The sequence below is a fragment of the Molothrus aeneus genome, chromosome 3, assembly GCF_037042795.1.
Source record: "Molothrus aeneus isolate 106 chromosome 3, BPBGC_Maene_1.0, whole genome shotgun sequence".
Lineage (NCBI taxonomy): Eukaryota > Metazoa > Chordata > Aves > Passeriformes > Icteridae > Molothrus > Molothrus aeneus.
This window is the reverse complement of record NC_089648.1, coordinates 28187199-28212353: the sequence shown is the minus strand read 5'-3', so window position 1 is coordinate 28212353 and position 25155 is coordinate 28187199. Positions and strand designations below refer to the sequence as shown.

Genomic DNA, 25155 nt, shown 5'->3' with positions numbered 1-25155 from the left:
GGTGGAAGATTGATGCCTGCTTCATTTTTTCATTGTTCATTTTATTTTGATCAAATGGGATACTTCTGGAAGATTCTTCCATGTGTTGTGGGTAAATTCTCCCATACATGCTTTTTTCCTTCTGGTAGTTTCTTTCCTTTATTGTAGTAGTGAGAAAAAGGCCAATATCAGCATTCTGTGGTAGCATTCAGCCTTGGCTACTGAGCATTGCTGACAAATCTACCTGCTGGGAAATTCCACACTGAGTTGGTAGAATCTTTTTTTCAGAAAAACTGGGAGAAGCAATTCTACACTGCCTTGGAAGAACATGTTAATACCATATGAAGGCCTAGTTACCTTATCTTGCTTGAGTATTTATTTTGTTCTTTTGGATACCAGCTCCTTCTGTTAGTCCAGTGACAGCCATTGTAACTGCACAGAGCTGCATAGATTCAACTGTCTTTTGTATCATCTAATGTCTGTTGGTTTTGTTTTGTTTTTTTTCCTACAGAACATGATTAGAAGATAGCACCTTACACCATGATCATGGCCCCCCGGAAGAGGAATCGTCATGCCTTGGGGTTTCTTTGTTGTTTTGGAGGCAGCGACCTCCCTGAAATCAACCTCAAGGACAATAATCCCCTCCAATTCCTTGAGTTTTCTGTCCCAATTCCACCAGCAGAAGAGCTCAATGCCAGATTCGCCGAACTTGTGGTATGTTTCTGCTGACAGATTGATATATTGATGAGGTGGATGGACTTTTCCCTTTAAAGGAGTAATAAGAGGATTTAAGGGATTTATCAGAGAGCTTCTGTTGACGCTTTTAGAAAAACCTTTTCATTCTTTTATGTGTAGTTACTTGGTAGGAGAAGGGTGGCAAGCAACAAGATGGATGATAGTGGCACTGGGTAGAAGTACAACAAAATGTTTAAATGTGTTTATTTATTCTCATAGCGACTATGTAGGATTGGGCATATTAGAAGGAACCTCTCAAGTTCTCTGGAGAGAGCTGACAGTTAATTTCTTGTTTACAGCTTTGGGATGAAATCTGCTGTATAGTGTAATGAAGTGGAAAATCTTAGGGTTTGCAGATCTGTAAAGTGAGGGCTATTTGGTTTTGTTGATGAGGAGCATTCTGCTGATGAGGTATAAGAATCAGGTGACCATGCTAATTATGTTTCATCACACAGTTGCCTTTGAACCATGAAATGGTGCTGTTGCAGCAACAGCCATAAACAGGAAGAGAAGGAATTATTTCAGATGAACTTTGTTGTTTTCTGTTGTGGTAAATGTTGCAGACTCCAGGAGCCAGACACTTGCTTTTCATGCCTGGCATCAAATGACTTCACTGTCTTTGTCTTCTTGTTCAGCCGGAATGCAAAACACAGGCAGAGGTCATAGGGCTGGGTTGTTTTGCAAACTGTGTCGTAAAGGTGATGCCCATTTGATGCAGCTGATTAGGTTTCTCATTACCATTCTGAGACTGGAGCTTATGTAAAGTGAGATATCTGTAAGTGTGTATATGCCTGAGGAGTGACACTGAGGTGAGGAACAGAACAGAAAATACTGGATCTCAGCATTAGAGAAATTTGCCAGTAGTCTTCCTACGTTACACTTGTAACATTAGCCCAATAAATTCTGTCCATGACCATAGCTTTGAAATTCTATAACAATGAAAAGAGCTATGACATTTGCATATGCAACTGGAGGTTAGTATATGGGCAACTATAGTCTGTCATATCAAATATAGGGACAGCTGTTCTTTGTCAGACCAGTGGTCTGACAACCTAGCCCAGGCTTCAGGTTCAAGATGGGGTCCAAAGCAAATGGCTAGGGAAAAATACAAGGTGTTGGAGACTATAAGGTGTGGCCATAGGGTGGTCTTTTCCAGGATACTCTCGAACCCTCTAGCAGTTTTCAGCTCAAGGACTTCCTCAGTCAGAAGTCGCCTTCTGTGTACATAGTAAATTGGTATGGATTTCTTTTCCATTCACTTTACGCTTCCCCAGTACCCATTAGGATTTTCAGTATTCTGTGGCAGTGACTTAGAAATGAGTCAGTAGGATTTGCAGCTGTTTCAGGAAGAATAATGTGTTCAGCAGAAGAGTCTATTTGCGTTGAAATAATTTGCAAATGGAGAATCTCCTCTTATGGAAATATTTCACAAAATTCTCGTCTATATTTAGGTCAGTTTTCTTTTTACGTGAGACTACTTGAGTCCCTCTTAGAAAATGCAGCTGACTGTGGAGAATTCCTGGTGGTGACAGGTATCTCTCAAGAGTAAGAGTGTAACCTGTAATCTGCTTTGCTGACAATTTATTTCTGGATGCTGCTTAACGGTTCGTTTTCACATGCAAAGCTCAAACTGCTGTATCAAAGTTCAGCTCTCTCCAGTAGCAGGATCCACTGAAGCATTCAATCTAGCCTTGCTGAAGATATCACCAACAGATGTGCTTTGCTCCTGAACTTGGCTTGCTAAACCTTGAACTTGTTTACCTTTGGGTCATAGTGAAAGACCTGCTTGAGTGTATCAGTTTTATGAGGAGTTTGAGAGTTTGTGGTGGTATTAATGATGCTTTTAACTTCTGGTTTTATGTCTGGCAAATACTGGTGTTCCATGTGCTTGCTTGTGGCAAAACAGCTTACAGCTGCCTTATGGAAGTCTATTAAAAAATATAATTTATAATGTTTCTGCTGCAAAATTTAATGACAAGTATATGTGATGATCTGTAAAAATTTTTGGCCCCAGTAGTTTGAGAGTTTTGGTTTTTGCTATAACTTATTAAATGTGCTGACAGCTTGTAACTGGCATATGCATTTCAAACAAATGAAGACATTGAAATGAAAACAGATCATATTCAGTTCTTGTATTTAATGATAGCACCCCAGCCATTGTTGCATGAGAAGTGAGATGGGAAAGAAAAGTGCTATTTTTCAGAAGGGTAATGGTGTACATCACACATTTAATGAAGCAGCCAGATAGGATGGCAGTGATGTCCATAGGAGTTCCTGATTAGACAGGTAACATGAGAGCAGTTGAGGGCTCTATGTGTGAGAGAACCTGGGCTGGAAACTGGGCTGGCAAAATGCAGACTTTGCCTAGAAGGGCTAGTTTGTCCACAGGCCTGGATTAATGCATGTTCTATGAGACACTAAAATAAACCAGGCTACATCTGTATTGACAGCTCAGATGAGATTTTAATTGGATTAGAAAGATCCAGTCTGTAAATGCGGCAGGGTAAATCAGCGACCTGGAAGTGCCTGAGAGAGCTCTGTGCTGTGTGCTCACTCCCTGCTGCTTATCCGTGAGGGTCTAGCCGGGGTGCACTTGTACTATATAAAAACCAGATTTGAGTGTAAAGCCTTTTGACCCAAATCCCCAAGTGAAATGATGACACCAACATCATCTGAGATGTGTAGTGAGAAGAGCATTTGTGTTAGCTCCCTGAAGCAGGCCCAGGGGGTATAGCATCATCTTGCCATCTGCTCTGCAAAGGGTATAATGAAACATTGGTGTGGTTGAATGAATTTTTAAAAGCCTTATTTTTTCCCTTGTTGCAGTTAAAATCTGGGACATTTTTCCCATGGAAGAGTTAATGACAAGAAAAGATGAGTGTAGCTGTGCTGGAGAAGTCTCCCTTGTGATGAATTTTCTAATCCAGTAAATATTCAGTATGTTTTTACCTCCCTTTCTGAGGAAGACTGGCATTTTGAGGATCAGGAGCATGTCTTCTGCTGTTGTTGTGCTACTTAATAGTACCCTGAAAAGTGAATTTGGAGATGTCCATTTTTCAAGGGGAAGACCTATTCCAAGCTTTCAAACTTGCTTGTGTAGCCTCCAGACTGAGGCAGATATACGTGTGTGAGCTGCTCTGTTTGGGAGATGTACCCAGACCATCCAGCTATGTAACGGCACCTGCCTGACTGGACTCTGACCAAAGCAGTGACTGTGAGATGATAAGGTGATGCTGATTTCAGCTGAAACGGCTGCTCTTGTTACCACTCAACCAGAAAAACAATTCTAGGCTTATGTGTTACTTGAAGCTGGAGCCTATGTTTATGCCTGTTCTGATTAATTAGAAAATTAAAACAGAAATAGTTACTCCTGATAGGCCCTAAATTCTGACTTGATTTATTGTGCTGGGAACATGTGCATAGAATAGGTCTGAATGAAGATGATGGCTTATGGTGATTTGGAATAATTTGGTTTGGGCTAAGACAGGAGATGATTTACCAGCTCTCAGGCCATCTGCTGGCAGTGACTGCCTTGGGATGAATGCAGTGGTAGCAGTACAGGTAAGTTCTTATCAAAGTCTAGATGCATAAAATACAAAGCAAGCAAAAATATTTATGACCACAAGTTTTGTCCTCCAAAGGCTGCTTTTGTGAAAGAGGACCGAACAGCTAGCTTTAGCATATTCCCTTCAATGAACAAGCAGAGAGGGAAGCTCTAGGCAGCAGGGTGTGTGGACTGGTCCTGTACCTTGCATATTGTAAAACTGGCCCTAGCTAACCATCGAGGCTGATGTGATCAGCATCACTTCTGTTGCCATACTGCCATATAGTGGTAAAGTATTACTGCAGATGGTGGTCTGTTGGTGGGCTCCAAAATGGTTTTGTGCCTGCTGGCAAGAATATCTGTGCTAGACACATGTTTTCCCTTCAACAGGAGCTACAGAATGATCTGGAAGAACTATTCTAAGGCAAAGGAAGTAACTTTTTTTCATGGAACAGCTTCTCCATGTCCTTGTTCATATTTGTTAGCAGTAGTGTATTGTTGTCACGGTGGATTCTGATACTTTCTCCTCATTGTTAGAATCCTGGACTATTCTAGATGGTTAAAGGTGGTGTGCTCCTTGACACTAAAGATTTTGCCATCTAGATCTTTTATAACAGCAGCCCGATCCCAGATTCTAACTCAGACTGTACCAAGAAGGGTGACTTAAATGGTAGCAATTCAGAAAAAACAAAAACATATTGAAGAATGCTAGCACAGAGGAAAGAGCAGTGTGAAAAGCTTGTGCTTTTGTTGTTTCTGTTTAGTTAGTGACTGTGACATGGTCATGGTATTTGAGAAGGTGGAGTGCAAAATTCTTTATTTTAAGATGCAAGGTCCTTGGGGCAGAAATGGAATTGTCTTTTGAGTTTACATTTTCAAAGTTGATAGTATCGTTATATCCTTGAAACTTGAATGAGTTCCTTCAGCACATGAGATTCTTATACTGGGGAAGATTTGAGAAATGCTTACTGCTATACTTTTGTGGTCTTATCTGCCCTTGAAGCATTCTCGCATTTAGCTCAGGTGGAATATTAGACTGGAATTCCCTGTCGTGGTTTCTCTTACATTGCATTTGAATCCACTTCATTTTCAGTTTGTGACTTTTTTTCCTCATTCTTTTTTTTTTTTTTTTTATAATTTTTTTTTCTCTGAGTCCCTAAGGAAGGAGTTTTGTTGACTTTCTGGGTGCTTTTTGTTCATATTGATATTTACCCTCTTCACAGACTTTTCCAGAACAAAACTTCATAGGTATTTTTGGCATAAATTCTGAAGGTACATTATTTACTGTTGAAGAGCAGTATAAATACTTAGGAAGTCTCTATATTTGAAAAAATTAGGATTATCCACCACCTGTTTTGGCTTGCCTTTCAACTTCTTCTCATCCATTGAATTGCTGAGAGAGGTAGGTTGCTGCTCAGGTGAGGCAGCCTACACTCTTTCTCTCTCCCTCTCTAGATCTAGTGTTTTGATCCTATCCAAAACCCCCAGATTTTGTAGAGAAGATGGATATGGAACAGCTATATATTCCTGAACAATAAGACCACTGAAATCAAACCCATACTTTCCCTGTAATATTGTCTGAGTGCAATCAAATGAAGATGGAAGCAAGTGCTGAATAAAGGCCTCTGTCCTTCCCTCAGCCCATTCTGGGAACCATGATTGAAACTGTGACCTTGGTTTCTGTCTGCAGTGCCCTGCAACAGTGACCACAAGAACATGGAAGTATGTCCCTTCTTGACACAGCTCTAAATTCATCTCTTAGTCTTTCATCTCATCACCTCTGAGTTCATTATGTGAAATATAATGCCTAAGCATCAAAGTTGACTCACCTTCTGAATTAAAGATGAACTAGCCAAGGTATCTAGCTGGAAAAAATGGCAGTGAATAAATCCCTTCCTAAGTTAATCAGTGACTTCATCTTTGTCTGAAACAGAACCATGGAAGTAGGCTGATATTTACTCCTGTTCTGTTTATTATGGTGCTCTCTTGATTTCTCAACACACCAGGCTAGTATTTGTAAGCACTTTAGTTCCAGAATGCTGAAAGGAGTTGATTAGTGTTCTCTGAGTACATGAGCCATCCACGTAGTGTATCTGTGCTAATTCTCTCAGCACAGAGGCAAAGGAACATTGGGGTCATTATATTAGCATTAGATTAAATGATCAGTAGCATAAAGTTTGGGAAAATTCTGATCTTTGCTTTCTCTGTGAAATCTCTTCACATCTTTTCTTTCTCTGCCTTAAAAGAGAGAAAAACTCTGATTATTGTCTTGTTTCCCACAGAAGAGAAAGATGAGAAAAGAAAGGAAAGGGGTTTTATATTGAAAGAAAGGTAAAGCATGGAAGCATATGGGAATTTTTATTTATTTCGTCAAAGGAAGCAAAGCAATTTCTGAGCAAGGCATAAGTTTGGCACACACTGGATAACATACCTTCAGCAGCTACAGGGAGATGAGATCCAAACCTAAATAACTGTAGAGGTGGTTTCCACGGCAAACAGCTGACTTCGAAGTAGCAAGCTCCCTTCATGCCTAGTTCTCCCTTGCAGAACATTTAGTGTAATGGATACAACATAAAGCTCAGATGAAAACTAGGCTTCACCACATTGAATAAGCACTCCCATATATCACCAGTCCCACTCAAGCTTGCCGAGTCCTAGCTGTGGCAGTGTTTGTGAGGCCCATTTTTTGGCTCTGCAGCCTGAAAGAGTATTTATGTGGTAAAAAAACCAAGAAATGCTTCCACTGTGATCTTTCATGTGAATATAGACAATATATGTCAATGTATGTAGGAACAAGAGGGCATCAGGTCTGTTTCTGTGTGTTTGCTGCTGGGCTTGAAGAAAAAAGTTCCCTATTTCTCCTCCAGCTCTCTCGTAATATTTCTGGGAAGCATAGATGCAGAGTTACCTATTCTGTCTCAGTATGGAGCAACACCTTTCCAGAAAAGTATCTTCCATGTGTGAAGCTTATTTAAGTCCTTTGTTTCTCATTGAAAAATTGTGACTTAGAAAGACATGCATGATAGCTCCTTGCTTCAACCCCCAAACACTTGTCATGTGCATTGATAACCGCATTTACTCTCATTTAAGTTCATGCATGTGACCAAGGTCTAAGTGTTTAGTTTCAAATTATTAGTCTTTTAAGTTATTCTGTCCTAATGCTGGATTCATTTGAATACAGGGATTTACTTTCTGTGTCACTTGCCCTGCATGTAAATCATAGTTTCAGGCTATGCCTCTGACTGGCCTGCAGCTTTGAGCTGTTGCTAAATGCAAATTTCTGTGCAACCATAATTTAAAAGTCCCTCTATTGTGTTTTTCACATAAGAGGAAGTTATTTAATTCCATCTTCCCATCCCTCATCCCTTCTGTGCTTCTCTGTAATTAATTAATCTACCTAATCTGTCAGGAAGTGTAATGCCAAACACAATTGACAGCTGGAGAGGTCCTTAATTTCTATTTGTATTTGATAAGCTCTGACTTCAGCAAACTAGGAGGCTTTGCTGGCCTTGGCTCAGTGGAGACTCCCCACCCCAGTTATTACTTCCTTTCTTGCACTTAATGAGGATGAACCAGTGGAGGTTGTAAGAAAATGCTGCTGGTGAGACCAAGGCAGAAGTTTCCTGAAAAGAGGCTCATATCCAGGAAGAAGCCTTGGCATTGCCCTCTGAGCAGAAGATGCTGTCTCTGAAAGTAGAAAAAGTCCAAAACTTTGGGGTTGCGAATCACTTTCTTCACTGATGGTGGGCAGCCCACAAAGACGTCCCTTTCTTTTGGCTTAGTTTATAGTTGGCAGATCAATATTTTTCACACACTCAGATGCAATTTCTTCTATTATAATAATGGCAAAAGAACTGATTGGTTTAAAATTTCTGAAGCAAAGGTTACTGAGGCTCAGGAGGTAAAAGCTCTTCATGGTATCAAAGTCTGGCTAGTTATGCACAAAATTCCTTTATGTCCAGCATAGTCCAAGATGGAACATACTCAGGATTCCTCTTTTCTTTTTAATTTTTCCATACAGGGGATATGTTTCTTCTTTCCTTCCTACTCTACAGAGAGGTTTTCATAATGCTGGTTCTGCTTTATATGTGTCTCATATGCAAGACATGTGCACATGTCTCTGATTTTAATGCACTATAAAGAAGCTTTCTGTAGTTGAATTCAAGTTCAAATCCATAAGAGGTACTGCATTTTAGGCTTTGTGGCAGAGACAGCTTCCCCTTTCAGGTGCTCACCTACGCCTGAATTCCTGTGGTAGGGACAGGCTTATGGCCCTGAGTGCAGCACCAGCTGCGCTGTCACTTTAGGCTCCCTTCCAGCAGGTGCAGCTGGTTGGCAGCTCCCAGCTCCCTGACCAGCTGTGTAAGAAGCAACAGTCACTATGCAAATGTGTGAGACACAGCTGCTGGGAGAGGAGCAGGAGATGGGAGCCAGATCTCACACTCTGTGTCTGAAAATCAATAGAGCTGTGTAAACAAATGTAAATCCAAACCTGGTCTTATGTGTGAGATTTTGGGTGTGAAGAAGCTGGGGCTGTCACCAAAGTACGTGTGCAGTTTTAAGGATTTTGTACAGGCATACACTGAGTTTTAGATCTTGTTGCATTACTACAAGGCTTATGGACAGATGAACACAGTGTAAACCAGTTCAGTTTCAGTTAAGACAGTAGCTGAATTACATCATTTTCCATGGACTGAAATTTGGCCTGTGTAGTATTTTTTGTGTCTGTGGTGGTTGTTGGCTTCTGAATATCCCAAGAAGAGCATACTGACTGCCTTTCTGAAAAGTGGGAAGGGTCATGGTCGGAATACTTGAAGGGAGTGTCTGAGTGTTCTGAGAATTATTTACTTACAATAGACATGAAATGCCTGAGGAAGCTCTCACAGGACTACATATTTTTAACAGGGCAGTGCTGTTGTTTCATGGGAACATGCAGGGAAATGCATGTAGTACATGTAGGGCAAAAGAGCAGAAGTACGGGATTTTGGGACTGCAGTAGATATGTAGCTTGGGATACAGAAGGAAGGGGAAAGAACAGATCTACCACTAGAGGATGGAAGTGCTAAGTTGTCAATCTTATGTCTTCCCTCTATTGAATGCTCAAGAGCTGTCATGATATCCTAACCCTGAAATCATGGATAGGGTAGATATACTTAATGTGCAGAAATCTTGTGGCCATGTTTTCTAACACCTTTATCACCTGATTTGCTAATACTATCATGTTTTGGCATAGATGCAAATGTTAGGCAGCATAATATAAAAAGAAAAAGGAAAAAAAAAACCCATAAAACTCTACTCTGGCCTTTTTCCTTAGTAAGGCATAATTAATATTTGAACGGTTTTTGTGTTCCACTGTGGCTATAACAAAGTGTCAGCAACTTTCTGGATTGAGCCTGAAGGCTGCTGAAGTTGATAAAACACTGAGATGATATTGATAGTAGGAGTCATACATGCTAGCTGGAAGGATCAAATTAGCTTATCTCTATTTCAGCTTTCTGGGGCTTTTCCAGCTATACTTGGATGGATACAGAATAGACGATTTTCTACCCTCCTCCTAATATTGCACCAGCATTCTCATATATTTCCTGCCACTTTGCCTGCTGACTTAGAGAGTGGGCTCTCTTCAGTAGAAATAGCATAAACAGCAGCAGTACAGGGATGTCCTCTTGCCCCAACATTTTGGAATAGCTTCTCTGAGTATGATTCCTGCCCTTCTGCAGTTTCTATCTTTCAATTCTCTTTATTTAGTGTCTTATGTTTTTCAGAGTTCTATTTGATGGCTTAGAAATCTATTATTAAGACCTCATCCCTCACCTTCTGGAGACAATATTTGAATCTAGATTTGGTCAGCTAAGGAAAGGTGAGAGTTGTTATAAAACAGATAAGACAGATAATATGGGATGAGAAAGTGCCAGCCAGAAATGCATCTGCAAGAAATGACAAGAGGAAAGTACCATGTCTTGCAAAGACCTTGTTGACCAGATTGTAACTGGACAGGAGATTGTGATAAGAAGGAAAAGTGTCTTCCACAGTATTGAAGAAAAAGACACAACAAATGAAGTAGCTGTGGTGCTGAAGGGAGAGTGAAGACCGATTACAAAGATGGAGATGATATGGAAAGAATGCTAGGCCAAGATGATCTTTTGGCTGTGCTTTTGGAGTGATGAACAGTGATCAAGGGAGGTTGAATGACAGATGTCTATTTCTTCTGCAGCTTATAGAGGAATGGCCAAATCTGACATACTGTAGGAGGCATGTTTTGATACTTAGCCTGATGTCAGCAAGAAAGGGGAAGCCAGATCCCTCTGTCAATGAAGACCTTATAAATTTGTAATAATTTGTAATAATTCCTCACCTGAAGCTGGGGAAGCAGTGAAATTTTCCAGTGAAGAGAAAAGGTTGAGAAACAGAATGGGATGTGTCTTGCCCGATAGTAGTTATCTTTAGAGAGGTAGACTGTAGCTGGGGTTTTAGAGGAACTGTTAACAAAATAAGATAATTGAATGGAGAGCATGATAACAATCATGAAGTATCATCTTTTTAATATGTTGACTAAGATTAGTTTCTGTAGTTGCTCACCTAGTAACAATTTATATCAGATATAATCATGGCTCCGATAGTACATCATACAGCCTGAGGGAAAGTGGGGGAAAAGGGTTTGTAATTATGTCATGTCTCTGTGCCTTTCTGAAGGTGGATTCTATCTTCAAACAGTACTCAAGTTTGTTTATCATTTAGGGGATCTGTTGAGGTGATTTGGGATTGCTCTTCCATTGTTGGAGGAAAATGGCCTCTTTGCCTGGTGTGCAAGACTCCAAGGTGGAGAGCACAAGGTGCTACAGGTGAGGTGGATGGAGTAGCACCTTTTTAGGGCAGAAGGTTTTCAGGTCAGCAGTTTCCTGGCACCTTGCTCCACACGAGGAAAGTAGAAGCTTTTGGTGTCACTCAATACAGCAGAGGTCCTTCTGTTCATCCTTCAGCACCAGGTGGGAGCAGCACATGGAAAGCGAGTGCCAGAAGGTGCTTTGTCTGTCACTCATCACACCAGACTGCCACTGCTGTTTTGATGTTTTTTATTCTTAGGCAGTACAGACAGATACCTCCCACCTGGCACTGTAGCAGCACTGCCCCAGAGCTTTTAACATTAGGTACCTTGTTGTCTGTAAGCTTGATGGGAGGAAAACCTTTCAAGGACATTGCATTTTCTTAGCTACCTCTGCAAATTTACACAACTAAGTTCGTGTATTTGTGAGCATTTTTTTTCCCCTGTGTGAAGCAGGGAATAGTAATGCTTCTTAGGGTAGTTTTAATGCATAATTGTAGCCAGATTGGAAAGGTGCTGAAAAGATGAAGCATGTGTAGATTATAGGCAGCACAGGAGTCTTCCAATGGCAAATTTATTGGATTGAAGAACTTGGGGGCAAATCTCTATTACTGCCTCCTGTCATAGACATTGCCCTGCTGTTATCTACTTGTTCTTTTTGTAAGGAGAATCTGATGCAAGAATCTACTGCCTTCCTGTAGACCCAGTGGTGTATGCAAAAAGGCCCTCGTTGACATTTATATATTTTATGCACTTTTACATTAAAAACACTTCAGGGCGTCTTTTAATTTTGCAGTTTCCCATCATTTGTTGACCACATAAAGGAAAGGAAAGACTGCCCACACTTAACAATCTTTGGAAAAGGTTAGCAGCATGCACAACAGTGTTATGCAATAGTTTACTAGGTGGAGGCTTGAAGAATAACTTCTCCAAAGGAAATTACAAGGGGAAAGCAGATTGCAGTTTCGCAGTTTGGAAGGTGTCCAGGGAGATCCCTGAGTCATGGAAAATCCATTGGGATTGCTTTAGTGGCTGTGTTTCAGCATTACATCTTGAATAGAAAGGAACAGCTGCACAAGTTTTGTTGCTTGGTGTGAAGCTGTTGGCTTATACATTAATGATGTGGAAGAACTTTAGATTACAAATGCTTAACCAGATACTAAATGCAATTATGATTTGTTGTTAGGAGACAATGCAAGACACATGCTCATTCTTCTCTTACTCTTTTTGCTGCAATTTGTGAAAATTTCTCATAATTTCTTTAGTGGAAATATAGAGAGAAAAGCATCTTAGGTGGTGTTTTCTTAAGCCCAATGATGTCAGTGCAGTAGTTTCTGTTCTGCTTATCAGAATACTTGAGCAATGAGACAGGACAGGGTGTGTGTGAATAACCAAATATACTGTCATACCTTCAATTCACTGTTTGACTATGGAAATACTCTGGTTATGTGAGGGAAGAGAATTGTGGAATTTCCCTCCTCTTCCCTCTTCAACCCAGAGGAGATAACAGAAGCCTTATATGTGGATGATATTCTTGCTGGTCTGGATGGATTAGTAGTAAATACAGATCATCTTTATTTATTGAAGTAAAAGTTAACAATTAATGAAAAGGAGACTGATAAACTTTTCAATCTATTCTATGTTGGAAATCCATGCCACAGATTATAGAGCCAGCTCCTGTTAAAGGTGGTTAAGCTCAGAGGTTTAGTCTGTTACAATTTAAAAGAGGTTATTTAATTAATATTTTCCACTGGTGTAAATCCAGAGTAAGTCCACTCAATTTAATGGAGTTTGGGGCATTCTGATTTCTGGTTTGCACTACCAAATTTGGAATAATAACTCAGAAGGCAAGCGAACAACTAAACTAGCTTCTGATTTTGCTTTTGTCTGTGTAAAGCTGAACTTCTGCCAGAAAATGATGTTGATTTAGTGGAGCTCCTGTGAGTTTATCCTGTGTATAAGTTTGAGCATGTGCTTCTAAGCTGCACAAATCTCAACAAGATGTTAATTTTGCTCATTAAATTCTTAACCAGCGTCTCAGTTCCTCCTGCCCTTTTACGTAATATTTTATCAGAGATTTAAAGGTCAGCCAAGCTCTGACTTACCCTTGTTTTCCTCTATAGGGGCATATGGCAAATAGGATGCACACAAGAGGATAAAGCTGTGAGGGGAGGAGTAGGTGGCACTGACGCCCCTGGAAATTCAGGCTGCCTTTGGCAGAGCAGCAGCAGCAATCCCCAGCCCACATTTTGAAGGTTGAGCCAGCAGGGCTGTGTTTGGGCAGGAAGCGATCAGAGAGGTGTGTGCCTGTGTACTTTGGCACAGTCTAGACTGTGAATTGCTCCAGCCTAGGAACCTCCTCTGAACTCATTAGTATTAAAACAGAACAGAGGGGACTTTGTAGGGAGGGAGAGGGTGTGGAAGCCGGAAAGGTAGCAGTTTAGATGGCAGTTTCCTAATAACCTTTCCCACATCTACCTTTCCATACAGGGTCTCAGCTAGAGGACCTTGGCATGAAAAACAAACCCTGGCACGGGGAGAGGGAAGGGAGGGAGGAAATGAGGGGAGGGAAAGGAAATAAGGGGTGGAAAATGGGCACTGTGCTGAAACAGCAGATTTTATTTTTATTTAGTGTTATATATGCTGATGCTGGAAGCTCTGTTTGAGAGAGGTATTTGGTACCGAATATATAAATCAGAATGTAGAGGTAAATTTGGCACTTGACCAGAGGACTTGCCACCTGTCATGATGGAAAAACTGTATCAAGGAGAGGTAGAACAGCTTGAGTTCTGTTTGGTGTTTTCGTTTAATTGACTGGATGGTGAAATACAGAGCACATCTGTTAGGAAATGATCATCAATTTGATCCAGGAAAATCCTGGATTGCTTATGCTCTGCTGTGCTGTCCCTCCAGCAGATATGGGAGTGGTTGAAGTCCCCCAGGAGGACCAGGGTTTGTGACTGCGAGGCTGCTCCTGTCTGTTTACAGAAGGGTTTCCTGGCCAGACAGCCTACAGCAGACTCAAGTAATGTCACTTGTCCCTGTCCTCCGTTGAACGTGACCCGTAAGCTAGTGGTCAGCTCTTCCTCCATCCCCAGGAAGAGCTCCTTGCATTTCTGCTGGTTACTGGCATAGAGGGCACCATTGTCTCCTCATCATCTCTACCTGACCTTTCTAAAGAGTCTTCCATTCCAGCTCGGAGGAGCCGCCTCTGTGATGCCAGTGAGATCAAAGCCCTGCAGGCATGCACACATCTCAAACTCCTCTTGTTTATTCCCCATGCTACACGATATATGGAGGCATTTTAGTAGGGTCTCTGATGACTCTGAGTTACTGGCAGCAGTGCTTGGAATTCCTTTTCGCTGCTCTCCTGCTGACATGTGATCCCTGTCTAGTATCTGGGCATCTATTGCTGACACTGACATCAGATTGGTAGGAATAGATGGATTGAGGCTCCCTTTCCCCACAACTTTATTTTAAAGCCTTCTTCACCATCTTGGTGACATGGTAACTGAAGATGCTCTTCCCTTTCTCTGACAGATGGACCTGTCAGCCCCAGAAGACCAGGTTTCTCAAAATTAATCCCATGGTCTAAATAACAAACATATGGCTGGTGTCACTGGTCCTGTAGCCATTAGTTGATTTACCAGATTGAACTGGCCCTTTCAAACCCCTTCCCTTTGACCAGGAGAATTGATGGAAAAGATACCTGCCCTCCAGAGTCCTTTACCACAGCTCCCAGAGCTCTGTAATCCCTCTGGATACTCCTCAGACTGCTCCTGCTCATATCATTTGTGCCCACTTGAAACAACAGCAGTGGATAATACTCAGCTGACTGTCTGAGGCTTGTTAGTTTCTCACTGATATGCCCAGTATGAGCCCTCAGTAAGCAGTACATCTCTCTAAGTGTGTCACTGGGCACATACCCATACTGTACATATGTTAAAAGATAAGCTTAAAATAAGGTGGGAAAAATGTGTGAAAAAAAGTGATGGCATTCAAGGGGGACAGTTAAAACTCCTTTTAATAGCAAGTCTGGTAATTCAGGACAGAAAGCAGCCAAGAACAGATTTTCAGAGAAAAAACTAGGGATTCTAGTTGAGCATGAGTGAACATAAGTCATGTAGGTTTTGAGGGGTTTTTTATAAAAAAAAAAAAAAAGTCATTGACTATGTGGAGTATATAACCAGAAGGGCAGTCTGGAAGATGCATGAAATAAACTTTGCACTCAGCTTTGGTAAGGTCTCAGCTGGAGCACTGTCCTCGCTTTTGAACAGTGCAATTCAAGAAAGATGTACTTTGACTGGGTAAAGGCCAAAAGTCAATTAGAAGAGGACTGAGAGATCCAGAGGACATATCCTCAAAGAAAGACTGAAAGAGATGGGTTTGTTTAGCCTCAGTGAGAAGGGACATTACAACAGTGTTTAACAGCCTCAGAAACTGTTATCAAGAGGAGGGAAAAAAATCTGCTCACCACATTAGTGGTGATAGGGCCAGAAGTAATAGGCTTAAATTGCAGCAGTGGGGATTTAGATTAGGCACGAGCCTGACCATTCAGTTTTCATCCCTGTCCCTCTCATTGGGCTCATTTAAATTCACTGACAGAGACATGCAGCCCACCTTAACAGAAAAAGCTGTGATGACAGCTGTTTTACATTATTGTTCTCATATGCCCAATCATATCCATGGAATGTCCCTCTTGCTCTACCTGTATTATAGCTCTGCATATGAGAGTGTGTGTATGAGTCTTGATCTTTTTCTCTCTCTAAACACCTGTGTGTATTGTTGCATGAAGTACTGAAGGTACTGGTTTTCCTCATTCTTTCTCTTGCTGTTTGGCCCAGCAGATTGTTGTCTCAAGCATGTGGTTGGCCTGTGAAGGATAGAAAAATGAACAGCAGATGCTGTTTCAAGTGGTCTGTGAGAGGGGATTGCCACAACAGGCATTGCTGGTTGTGTGTACTTGTGTGCTGTCAAGTCACAGAGCGCTTTGAGGAGTAGGAGAAGGACACAATTTAGCTCTTCTCCAGGAAACAAGGAAGCAATTAACCAGTGATTTAGAAGGGAAGAAGAAAGCTGTATAATGAGGGGTGCATTTGGGGATGAGAGGGAGCCATGTTAGTTGACTTTGTGTGTGAAGAATTTCTCCACCAAAAAGCAGTGCCTTTCATGGATGCTGCTGCTAAGCCTTAAGAATGAGTAACTTCTGTGTTGGCAGGGTAGAGGAGAAACACATCTTTCAGTATGTAAACATCAGGTGCTTTCTGTCTTGTACTGTTATGACTGAGAATCAAGAGATTTGGGCCCCTAGTACTGAAGGGGTTTTAAAGCTGCAACTTTTTGAAAAAGCATGGAGGAAAAGAGTGTAATGGGAATCGCAGCCTTATGTTTGTCTGCCTCTCTGCTTTACAGTCAGATCCGTGGCAGTAGCTGAAATGTAAACATTGCTTCCTCTGCCAACAGGCTGGGTTAGCAATTCATGTGTGCACAGTAGTCTCCTAATGCACAAATGTAATGATAAAACATTGTGGGTATGGGCCGATGTTACGTGATATGCCTTGTGTGTATGGTTCTTGTGTATGTAAGGTGTAGGAGGCATGCATATCTGCGCATGCACACACTATGTGTATGCAAATACATGGAACCCAATGATGTTTTACCATGATGAACCTAATTCTTACCAGTTGTAAAACTGATCTAAATGTTACTGCCATGCCTCTCACAGTGTGCTGCTTATGTGCTTTACAAAGCCTGCTTTTATTCAAAGGGTTAGGATGAGATAGAGGAGCTTGAAAGGAGGGACTGGCTTGTTTTGGGTTTCATTTTGCTTTTTATTTCATGGGTTATCCGAGGCTTAGCACATAAACCAGGTACCCCAGTGGGAGTTTTTGACCAATGTGTTTCACCTGGAGATATGCTAGCTGTGTGGGTGGTAATGCTGTTGACTGATCAAAAACTTTTGCACTGTTCATTGCTCCAGTTTGTACTGGAGTGTAGGTGGTTTGGGCAGTCAAATGAACCTCATTCACTGACAGTTCAGACTGGCAGTCTTTCAGAGAATGCCTCATCGACCTCCTCAGCATTGGAAATGGGCATTCTTCCTGCAGGCTACCCTCTTACATGTCAGCCTGGGGAGCTGGAGTGAACAAAACAGTGGAAGGAAAACTGTAGGGGAGCAAGCTTATACTGTCCCCTGGAGGTAGATGCAGTGATTAAATAGGGAAGGTTTATCTCTTCTATTTGAAGGATTCGTAAGTTCTTTGCAAAGAGACTGAGATCTGAGTAAGATTGTTTTGGTTCATTACTTTATTCATTCACTACACTTATCTCTGAAACAGTTTTTTGGACAACTGCCTCTGGACTTATGACAAGAGCATTTCTGCTACTCCCTTTTTGGTGGGCACAGCTTGAATGAGAGCAACCAGACTATCCTGCTTGTTATTTGCCAATGGAATCTGGCATAGGCAGCATGAAACAAAATATAACAGAAGTATAAGTGTTCCTGGGGCTGTTGTTAATGTGAAAATGCAGCTTTCAGTCACGTGTTAGCAATGTGGTACTACTGGGTCCCTTTTTTAAAGTGGTAGTAGTTATGTTGGATAGGATTCTCTATTCCAAAAGCTTGTAGTGTGCTGCTGACAACCTTGCCCCTGATCTCCTTCCACTTCTTCTCTTTCTTCTAAAGTCCCAGGCATGTCAGTGCCTTCTGTCCTGTGTTTGCTTGAGTTGCATTTCAGCATTGATTAACCCACCATCAATGATCCTCTTGAAGTATTTACGCATGAACATGAACCTTCTCTGGGGCCTGCCAGTGGATGCTGGATAGGATCCCACGGTGTGTCATAGTCATTGCTTAGTTTGTACAAGATTTTAACAAATTTGTTCAGAGCATAAGGCCGTCAGCTGTGCTAAGGCACTTGGGAGCATTGGTGGGACTGGAATGTGGCCTCTTTGGGGACATGGTGACAGACATCTATATACATGACCTTGGGGAACCTGAAGTAACAGGTATCATACTGGACAGGGAATTTATACTGGCAGCAGTGCATTGTAATTGATTTTGTAACTGGGCGGATTTGGTGCTGAGAGAGAATGATTGATGAGGTAGATGAGGGAGAGTGCATTTGTACTTGATAGGTGAAAAAGGTCAAGGGGAATGAGAAAAAGATTAGTGAGGGGAAAAAGAAATGGTAGGTGTGTACAAGAGAAAGAAAAAAGGAATATGAACATGGGAATGAAAGGAATATGGGAATATGGACAGCAAGCACGGTAAGAGCAGTGCATTAAAATAAAATTCAGACAGTGGGTATAATGTGAAAATGAATGTACCCTTGGAACTTAAATTTTTGAAGTGAGCATTCTAGGCAAGTTATTAAAATAAATAGTCTTCAAATTGTGAAGCCTGTCCTAGAGTGTGTAAAATCTCAGTTTTCCTTATTGATGACTCACAAAGAATCATTAAAGGTAATGCTGGTGAGATGCAAAAAAATATTGCAAATAGCATCATTATCACCATCTTGAAAGAGACAATAACTCACCTGGAACACAAAATCAGCCAGGCTGTTTGAGGCAGGGAGTTGGAAAGTGTTTGACCATCTACAAAGCTGTTTCTGTGGCTTTGAATTTTGCAGGGTTTCACACAGCCTTCTGAAACTTTTGATGCTCATCACAGGTCAAATAACTGCTGCCCTCATCTGTTCTGGAAGTTCTAAAGTTTCCATTTTGAGTTTAACAAAGAAGAGGAGAGTTTCCTGGGGAGCTTTTCCAGTTTGTGCCATCTGGTTCCCAAGGAACCTGTTAATGTGAAGACCTGGCTGTCCTTCTGCTTGAGTACACTTCAGCTGTTAAAGAACCAATCAATGCAATAAGGCTGTAATCAGACAGTCAAAATAGGCATCTCTGAGCAGTGGGAGTGTTGAAGGCTGTTTGCCTGTGAGTTATTTCTTAGTGTTGGATTCTATGTTGTAAAATAAAGATTGATTTCACGTCAAAGCTATTCCATTTGATGATCATAAAAGCATATAATTTTAAAATAATGCTTAAATAGTTGCCTGAATATGTTTGTAGGTAGAAATAAAGTTAAAAAAAAATCAGAATATGCTTATATATCATTAACATCTCTCAATCACAAAGATAGCAATTAAATGTGAAACACAGGCCTGGTGAGGATGCTTATAGACAGAATACTCTCCCAAGAGAGTAAGTAAGAGAAACTGTGACCTACAGGTAAAAAAATTAAGTGTAATGCCACTCTCTGTAGCTGAAATTATAAGAAATTGATGAAATAAGACAATTATCCAACTGAACATAAGAAAATAAGCAAAATGTCCCCTTCCTTCTGGCAAAATATTTGTTATGCCCATATTAATCAAGTTATTCCCCGCAGTAGACATATCATATGAGGAGTCTGGGTTTTGTAATGCTGGAAATGCTATGCATGACTCATTAAACATTTATGGGGATAAAACAAAACATCATCAACAACAACAAAGCACCCCATTAACGTATAAAGGTTGGTTGGTTGGCTGTTTTGGTCTGTTGGTTTTTGTATTTTGCAAAATAAAGCAGCTGTCTGACCTTAAGTCAGTGTGAAACTCCCCATGACTGGTAAGTCCAGCAGCCAGTGGACCTGGGATGAGTAGAATGAGAAACTGAAACTGAGGATATCTCCTCCCATGGGTGCCTGAATATCCCTGGAGAACCAAGTTTGGGACTCTTGGCCTCTGTGATTCTGACTTCAAATCAGGGGATGCTGGAGACCAGAAGCTGTGGTTCTCTGTGTACTTATGGCCTTGAGGTTTCTCCTTTAGAGAGGCAGGCATGTTTGGTAGGTGTTAACAGTTCACCTTTAGTAGGTCTCTCTCCAAGTGAACCACTCTTCCACTTTACCAAAATCTTACTTTTTCCCTTTATTAACTTAATTTTGTGTCACTAAACAAAGAACTGCCCAGTCTAGGTGAGAAATGCTTTTCTACAGCTTTGAGTATCATCACTGAGCTGGTGGCTGCCCAGTATCTAATCCAGCTTTCATGCTCTGATGAATGTTCCCAAAAACAAGGGACATAATGTGGTTTTAAATCCTGCAAAATACTGGATTTATGTTTCCTACCCATTCCTCCTCCTTGCTCTGTTTCTTTGTCTCTTATTTCCTTGGGTTGTAGCCATTTTGAATGGAGGCCATCTTCTCTTTTGGCCTGAGAACTGGACTGGAAGCATTTGAACCTCAAATCCAGTTATTTTTAAATGTTTTATCATTGAAATTCAATCTACGTAAGTAAATAAAATGCCCACAAGAAAGTGAAAATTAACTGAATTAACTACCACTAGATAAAATAAGATAGGAAATAAATGAAGGAGAGAAATGTACGCACTATTAACTGGGCATGCTTTACATCTTCCTCAGTCCAGCCTGGCAAATATCCTTTTAATCTCTGTTTCATGCAACTTCAAGCATTTTTAGGAGCCAGGAGGCTGAGTTCTGTTGAGCAGGGCATGAAATTGCTGGAACCAAGCTGCCCATCCAAGGTGTAGAAAGGGATTACAATGTTTCTGTTGGGAAAATTTCACAGGTGCTGGAGAAGGGAGTTTTCCCTGCTTTGTTCTGGCCGACCCTTTTTTCCTTGCCCTTTTCAATTGCTCCCTGGGCATTCAATCACATTGGCTTCCTTAGTCTGGCTCCAACCCCAGTCTTGATGACTGCATTCAGTTTGTCATTCTTCCCCTTTCCTGCCGAATTTGGCAATTCCTTTCTCTTTTCAATAGCCACTTGCCATCACTGAGCTAACTCTGCACTCTGAATTTCTGTATGCTGACAGATCTGCTTCTATCATTGGGTCAGAATGACCTGTTCACGAACAAAATTACCCTCCTGAAATTTATTCTTTCTTGTTCCTCCTGCTTCCCTCCAAGGCAGCAGGTTTCCTTATGTGCCATCTATTAGGATCCCGAGTCAGAATAGAAAAATAGCCTGCTTAATTCAGGGTCTTCTTTCTTAGCTAGATCCTTGGTTTTCCTCTACAGGCAGAGTGATCTTTTCTTCATCTTTTATAGAATGACAGAGGTAAAATGATTTGGAGAGTTCCAGAAGGTCTCATGTTTCTTGTATTTTGCAGGGGTTTCTTAGATTTTTTTTTTTTAATAGGGTAGGTTTTGATTGATGGTATAGGTAGATGAGGACATGCAGTTCTCTTCAGTTCTTCCCACTCCTTTCTTCTTCTCTGTGAAGGAGCACACCCTGATGAGCACTAACTCCAGGAAAGGGAGTTGAGGAGCTTGACTACTGCTTTGCATTCTGGAGATGTTTCTTTCCCTGCTGAATATTTGTGCTTGTTTCCCACCCATCTGTCCTGGGTGTTAGAACCCAATATTTTACCTCCTAACAAAGACACGCACAAACTTTCAAAGTTAAGGTTAAGGCATTTTTCATGTGCTGTTTTCCAGGCAGGTGTGTTTGGGTCCACCTTTGGGGATCCCCTTATGACTAGAAACCCTGAAGAGTTTCCTTGTTACTATGCTACCTGAGCTAATGTGATGACTTCTAAAGTTCTTTTGGCTTCCTCTTCCCTCCTGAGTCACAATAATGCAGGATGCACTATTTTTCCCTCTGTATCTTCCACCCTTTCAAGCTAACTTTCTAGGCTTCTGTCCTGAAAAGCATGTCATGATGCAAAATTATGTGACTGGAAGTTGCGTACTCTTACTGTCCCATTGAAAGATTTATCTTTACATCTCTGATACTGCCAGTATCCAGAGCAGTGTCTAGAAGCTGCAGTGTCAGAATCCTGTCCTCAGGGTGGTTTTAGTCAGTAGGTACATGCTTTTGATGAAATGGTTGTCTTGAACTGTATTGATTGAGATCTTCATTTAGTTTAGTGCACAGCTTCTGTGCAGAGCTTCTGCTGCTTGTCTGATCTGCCAGCAGAAAAAGAACTATGGATTAAAAAACCAGGTTAGCTGCACTGTCTTAAAAAAAAAAAAAAAAAAAGTAAGAGCATTAATTAAGCAGGTCAATACAACAATCATTTTTTTTCTAAGAATTCAGCTGAGCCCAGACGGCTCATGTATATTCTGGCTTCTATGATGGTTCTTCCAAACTTGGCATTTCTGATTCCCTATCTGCCCCTCCTTTCCCTTCCACATGCTTGACCTCTAGCAGCATTCCTTTGCTTGTCTTAAGGCCTTACATGTAGTTTCACTCTCCCTCTCCCCCCCAAGAATGTGATCCTGGCCTGAGTTTTCTAATTGTGTATAGCAAGGATAAAACTCCTTGCCTCGCTTGGCTGCCCCCTTGTTTGGAAACTCACACTAAACATTTCCACATGGTTTGCACTCTTTTTGCACAGCTAATTTTTTTTCCTTTTAAACTTTTTCTTGTTTAAAATAACCCTCCAGATTCTTCTACCTTGGGCTGCTGGCACTGACCTCGCCTTGTTACTGTTTGCATTTCTTTTGTACCTTTTTGCAGCTTAAATCTCTGTGGGCTTTTAAATCTGTCAGCAGCCGCTACCAGGCTCAGTGTGTAATTTTGCTCACTGTTTTCACAAGTTTCCCAGCCCTGAACACTTTCCAAATGAGCCATTGTTGGGCTGAGTTAAAGAGGTATTGTCTCTGCTTGGACAAGGTTAGTGTGGGTGCCAGAATCTGTGTGTGCAGCATTTTAGTGCCACAATGTCATCTTGATATAGGACCCCTGGACACTTCCTTCTCCAAATATTTCAAACACATAGGGAAAAATCTCAAACCCCTGCCAAAACTGATTCGTTGAAACATTACTGGAAGATTTTCTTTATATTCCTGAAACTCTTAATTTAGACATCTTCATCTGTCCCTGCTCATACAGTCTGCTTGCCCTGAAGACCATTCTTTTTTGTTTAGTTCTCTTTATTAGCACCTAAAACTGGCAGCTTTGATTGGATTGGAGCCCTGTTCTGGTCAGTACTGGATTAATGTAGAGGAAGTAGCAATCTCTTGTTTGATAGTTTTAGAGACATGCATTGGAAAAGAGTCTGCTGTTATTCACCTTTTACAGAGTAACTGAAGCTGTGGAATTAGGTGCTCAGTTCCAGATCACAGCATTATCCTTCATTTTACTATTGTAAGCTTGGCTTGGCTCTAAGAGTTTATGTTCTACTGAGCTCACTTTTCTTAACAGAGATTGAATATGCTGCTCTGATCAACCCAGTGTGGCGCTGTGGAATTCTGTCCTTTATGTCTGAAATGCTGGATGTCTTTGATGGGGACTGTGTGGTTTAGAGAACAAACATCTGGAGAAACATTTCAGCCTGTAGGTTGCTGATGACATGACAACTGTCTCATGGCCTTTGCTTAAGGATAGAAAGGAAATAGTTCAATTTCTCTACAGAAGAGCAATTTGGTATTCCCAGCCAGGAAAAAAAAAGATGTATCAAACTTTCAGCCTAAGTGTCATAAGGAATGTCTGTGTCACATAATCCAGTGCTTTGAGTTTTTCACTTAATCCTATTCTTGTGATCCTTCCCATCCTTCACTCATCATTAGTAATGGCAGTTTGACATGGGAGTTGTTCAGGCTGCCTTTCTTCATAGGCTGTGCTCTGACAGGGAGAACTCAAGGTAGCAAGGAAATCATCACGAAACCAAAAATCTTTGGAGTGTTTGGGAGCTGCTAAGTCCTCTTGATTGAAGGCTAGTCAAACATGCCCGATCCAAAAACCTCTCAACCTATTAGAACTTACCAATGCAGCTGATGACTGTTTTTTTACTGTTTTTCTTTTTCTCAATCTCCAGGATGAATTGGATCTCACAGACAAGAACAGAGAGGCTATGTTTGCACTCCCTCCAGAGAAGAAATGGCAGATTTACTGCAGCAAAAAGAAGGTAGTATTATTGTCCTCATTGGAGTAGCTGACCAATAAATTCTGTGTGCATGTTCATAACTGCATCTTGATTTGAGCTATGTGTTTATCTACTGTTTACTCAAGAACATGAGTAAGTGATGGAAGGATTTTTATCAGCATGGATATGGCACAATTTTCTGATGAGTAATGTATGTACTTGTGATTTCTGAAGAGGGTCTTAACATCCTAAAATAGTACACTGTTCCAGTTTGAATCATTTACAAGTTTGGGGTTTTTTTGTTTTCTTGCTTGTGGGGAGATTGGGTTTGTTTGTTTGTTTTTTCTTTGAGCTGAAAGAACAGCTATCATGGAAATGCATAAAGGAATTTTTAAAAACTTTTGTAGGTTGCTTAAATAGAAAAGGTATTGCTGAAGTCTTTCAGAATGTCTTCAAATACCTGTAAAGTACACAACAATAGTGATGTCTTAGAACTTGGTAGTTGAAGGTCTTCCAGAGTTTGTAGGAAATGTTCCACAGTGCACTGGAAAGCAAGGAGCACCTGCTCGTAACACTTCTCCCTTCAAGGTCTTCAAATTTCTGACAAACCAGTAAAGGGATGATAAATCAGAGGCTGATCAATTACACTAATCTTTTGTTGCTGGCAGAATGATGGCCAAGTGAATGGATAAGCTGTGTCATTGCTGTGAAACTTCTAAACAAGGAATTTCTGCAGTAATGTGGCATTGGAAGAGTTTTGCTGCTCTAGGAAACATAAGGTCAGAAATGAAGATAACTCCAATAGCATGTATTTGTTAGCCATACATGTTAGGAGGAAAAAGTTGTGGTGGGTTTGCTGGTTTATTTCATTTCCCAAGTGTGCACGTCATGCTGTGATAGCATCAGTCTTTAAACATAAGTCAGCATAACAGAAGGTACAAAGGGAGGTTTAGACTTCAATACTGAACTTGGCAGATTTAAATCCTGTGTTTGCTGCCTTTTTGTCTCCAAGTGGGGGCAATGAGCTTTCTTACCATGTAATTAAAGAAAACTAGTCCAATCAGGGTGTTTCACCTTCAGGGTTTTTTTGTTGGTTGATTGTGGTTTTTTTTTTTTAACTTCAGACAGGGAAGTTAATAGAAATCAATTAATTACAGTGGCTCTGAGCTAGCAGTAGAGCACAGGAGCAGTCTAGGCTCCATTGTCTTCAGTGCTATCTCCGTTCCTTTTTCCTGCTGGTACACAGTGCTTGCAAGTGGAGG

At 41.0% G+C, this 25155-nt stretch overlaps 1 protein-coding gene across 1 annotated transcript in view; it reads left to right on the top strand.

The window, feature by feature from the left end:
* Nucleotides 1-498: 498 nt before the first annotated feature.
* Nucleotides 499-25155, top strand: part of DAAM2 (dishevelled associated activator of morphogenesis 2) — a 120391-nt gene continuing 95734 nt past the window's right edge. The window contains exons 1-2 of the mRNA XM_066546542.1: nucleotides 499-693; nucleotides 23846-23935. Coding sequence (XP_066402639.1) covers nucleotides 520-693; nucleotides 23846-23935 — 264 coding nt within the window. The 5' untranslated portion in view covers nucleotides 499-519. The remainder of the gene's footprint in view (nucleotides 694-23845; nucleotides 23936-25155) is intronic.